This window comes from Salvia splendens, chloroplast (assembly GCF_004379255.2).
Source record: "Salvia splendens chloroplast, complete genome".
Classification (NCBI taxonomy): Eukaryota; Viridiplantae; Streptophyta; class Magnoliopsida; order Lamiales; family Lamiaceae; genus Salvia; species Salvia splendens.
Genome location: NC_050901.1, coordinates 35,001 through 37,500, shown reverse-complemented (window position 1 = coordinate 37,500; position 2,500 = coordinate 35,001). Strand labels below are relative to the sequence as shown.

General features: G+C 39.4%; 3 protein-coding genes and 2 non-coding genes across 5 annotated transcripts in view, besides 1 other annotated feature; 3 read left to right on the top strand and 2 right to left on the bottom strand. All coding sequences in view use genetic code 11, as the record gives it.

The window, feature by feature from the left end:
* The window catches only part of psaB (photosystem I P700 apoprotein A2), a 2,205-nt gene extending 1,017 nt beyond the window's left edge, over positions 1-1,188 (top strand). Inside the window, exon 1 of the mRNA in view lies at positions 1-1,188. This exon is cut by the window's left edge and continues 1,017 nt beyond it. Coding sequence (YP_009938008.1) covers positions 1-1,188 — 1,188 coding nt within the window.
* Positions 1-2,500: part of a sequence feature (large single-copy region; LSC) that runs on past both edges of the window.
* rps14 (ribosomal protein S14) lies at positions 1,311-1,613 on the top strand. Its single transcript has one exon. The coding sequence runs from the start codon at positions 1,311-1,313 to the stop codon at positions 1,611-1,613; it is 303 nt and encodes a 100-aa protein (YP_009938007.1).
* On the top strand, positions 1,758-1,831 carry trnfM-CAU. The gene has a single exon. It is a non-coding gene; the product is annotated as a tRNA-Met (tRNA).
* trnG-GCC lies at positions 1,989-2,059 on the bottom strand. The gene has a single exon. It is a non-coding gene; the product is annotated as a tRNA-Gly (tRNA).
* The window catches only part of psbZ (photosystem II protein Z), a 189-nt gene continuing 25 nt past the window's right edge, over positions 2,337-2,500 (bottom strand). The window contains exon 1 of the mRNA in view: positions 2,337-2,500. This exon is cut by the window's right edge and continues 25 nt beyond it. Coding sequence (YP_009938006.1) covers positions 2,337-2,500 — 164 coding nt within the window.

The following is a 2,500-nucleotide window of genomic DNA, read 5'->3' as shown; positions in this document are numbered from 1 at the left end:
TCTTTAGGGGTTATTACCTCCTTGGTAGCGCAACACATGTACTCTTTACCTGCTTATGCATTCATAGCACAAGACTTTACTACTCAAGCTGCATTATATACCCATCACCAATATATCGCAGGATTCATCATGACAGGGGCTTTTGCCCATGGAGCTATCTTTTTCATTAGAGATTACAACCCAGAGCAAAACGAAGATAATGTATTGGCAAGAATGTTAGACCATAAGGAAGCTATCATATCTCATTTAAGTTGGGCCAGCCTCTTTTTGGGATTCCATACCTTGGGACTTTATGTTCATAATGATGTCATGCTTGCTTTTGGTACTCCGGAAAAGCAAATTTTGATCGAACCCATATTTGCTCAATGGATACAATCGGCTCATGGGAAAACTTCATATGGGTTCGATGTACTTTTATCTTCAACCAGCGGCCCGGCATTCAACGCGGGTCGAAGCATCTGGTTGCCCGGTTGGTTAAATGCTATTAATGAGAATACTAATTCATTATTCTTAACAATAGGGCCCGGAGACTTTTTAGTCCATCATGCTATTGCTCTGGGTTTACATACAACTACATTGATCTTAGTAAAAGGTGCTTTAGATGCACGGGGTTCCAAGTTAATGCCAGATAAAAAGGATTTCGGTTATAGTTTTCCATGCGATGGCCCTGGCCGAGGGGGTACTTGTGACATTTCGGCATGGGACGCATTTTATTTAGCAGTTTTTTGGATGTTAAATACTATTGGATGGGTTACTTTTTATTGGCATTGGAAGCATATCACATTATGGCAGGGTAACGTTTCACAATTTAATGAATCTTCCACTTATTTGATGGGCTGGCTAAGAGATTATTTATGGTTAAACTCTTCACAACTTATCAATGGATATAACCCTTTTGGTATGAATAGTTTATCGGTCTGGGCATGGATGTTCTTATTTGGACATCTTGTTTGGGCTACTGGATTTATGTTCTTAATCTCCTGGCGGGGATATTGGCAAGAATTGATTGAAACTTTAGCATGGGCTCATGAACGCACACCTTTGGCGAATTTGATTCGATGGAGAGATAAACCCGTGGCGCTTTCTATTGTGCAAGCAAGATTGGTTGGATTAGCCCATTTTTCTGTAGGTTATATATTCACTTATGCAGCTTTCTTGATTGCCTCTACGTCGGGAAAATTTGGCTAATTTTTGAATGTGTTATATTCGCGATAATCTCATTTTTTTCGACGGAGAGAAGGCCTGCCTTCTTATATTTCTACATCTAGGATTCGACTTGTATCATGGATACTAATAGGACCTGAACCATTATGGCAAGGAAAAGTTTGATTCAGAGGGAGAAGAAGAGGCAAAAATTGGAACAGAAATATCATTTGATTCGTCGATCCTCAAAAAAAGAAATAAGTAAAGTTCCGTCATTAAGTGACAAATGGGAAATTTATGGAAAGTTACAATCCCCACCACGGAATAGTGCACCTACACGCCTGCATCGCCGTTGTTTTTCGACCGGAAGACCGAGAGCTAACTATCGAGATTTTGGACTATCCGGACACATACTTCGCGAAATGGTTCATGCATGTTTGGTGCCAGGAGCAACAAGATCGAGTTGGTAAGGATTAACCTTTCATTTCTATAGTCGATGATCATAAATGGCCTCTTTACCATTCTGTATAAATGTACTATTCTATTTGTACAGATATGGTAGAGGGGCACATTCAATCCTTTTTTGTCTATTAGTTTTGACTTCTTCTCTTCAGCGCGGGGTAGAGCAGTTTGGTAGCTCGCAAGGCTCATAACCTTGAGGTCACGGGTTCAAATCCTGTCTCCGCAACATCTTTTTTTAGCCAAAAATTTTTTGGCTCTGTTAATGTTAACTAGGACCCCTTTTTGGGGGTAGGAAGGGGAAAAAAGAGGGGATAGACTCACTACACTATCACGACTAACTATACCCAATCCTTTAGCATATTAAAAAAAATTACTTTATATTGGGCGGATAGCGGGAATCGAACCCGCATCTTCTCCTTGGCAAAGAGAAATTTTACCATTCGACCATATCCGCGTTTTTTGTTCATCATACACAATATATCATCACATATATGTATATGATAACCTAGATCATATTTGTGCAGTATCAGGCCAGAGACTCTCTTTAGAGTTTTTCCAACCATTTTTTGAATCTAATGAATTGTATTTTTTTCATCCAAGAAGTTTGACCCCCCTCTAATTTTCTTTTTTCATTTTCTTCTGGGGATTTGGTATTAAATTGTAATGTGTCTCACAACCGAGAAAATTTTTTTTGGGGGGTCGTTTCGGTTTTGGATCTGGGACCAACAGGCTCAAGAGATGAGAGAATTGAGGATACCCACCAGAAAGACTAACCCAATCCATAATGATGTACCGGAAAATACAACATTTTTGTTACTTGACCAACCATCGGGAGAAGCAAATACGACAGGTACGCTAATCAATAAGATTGATGAAGTAGCAATTAATGCAAAAA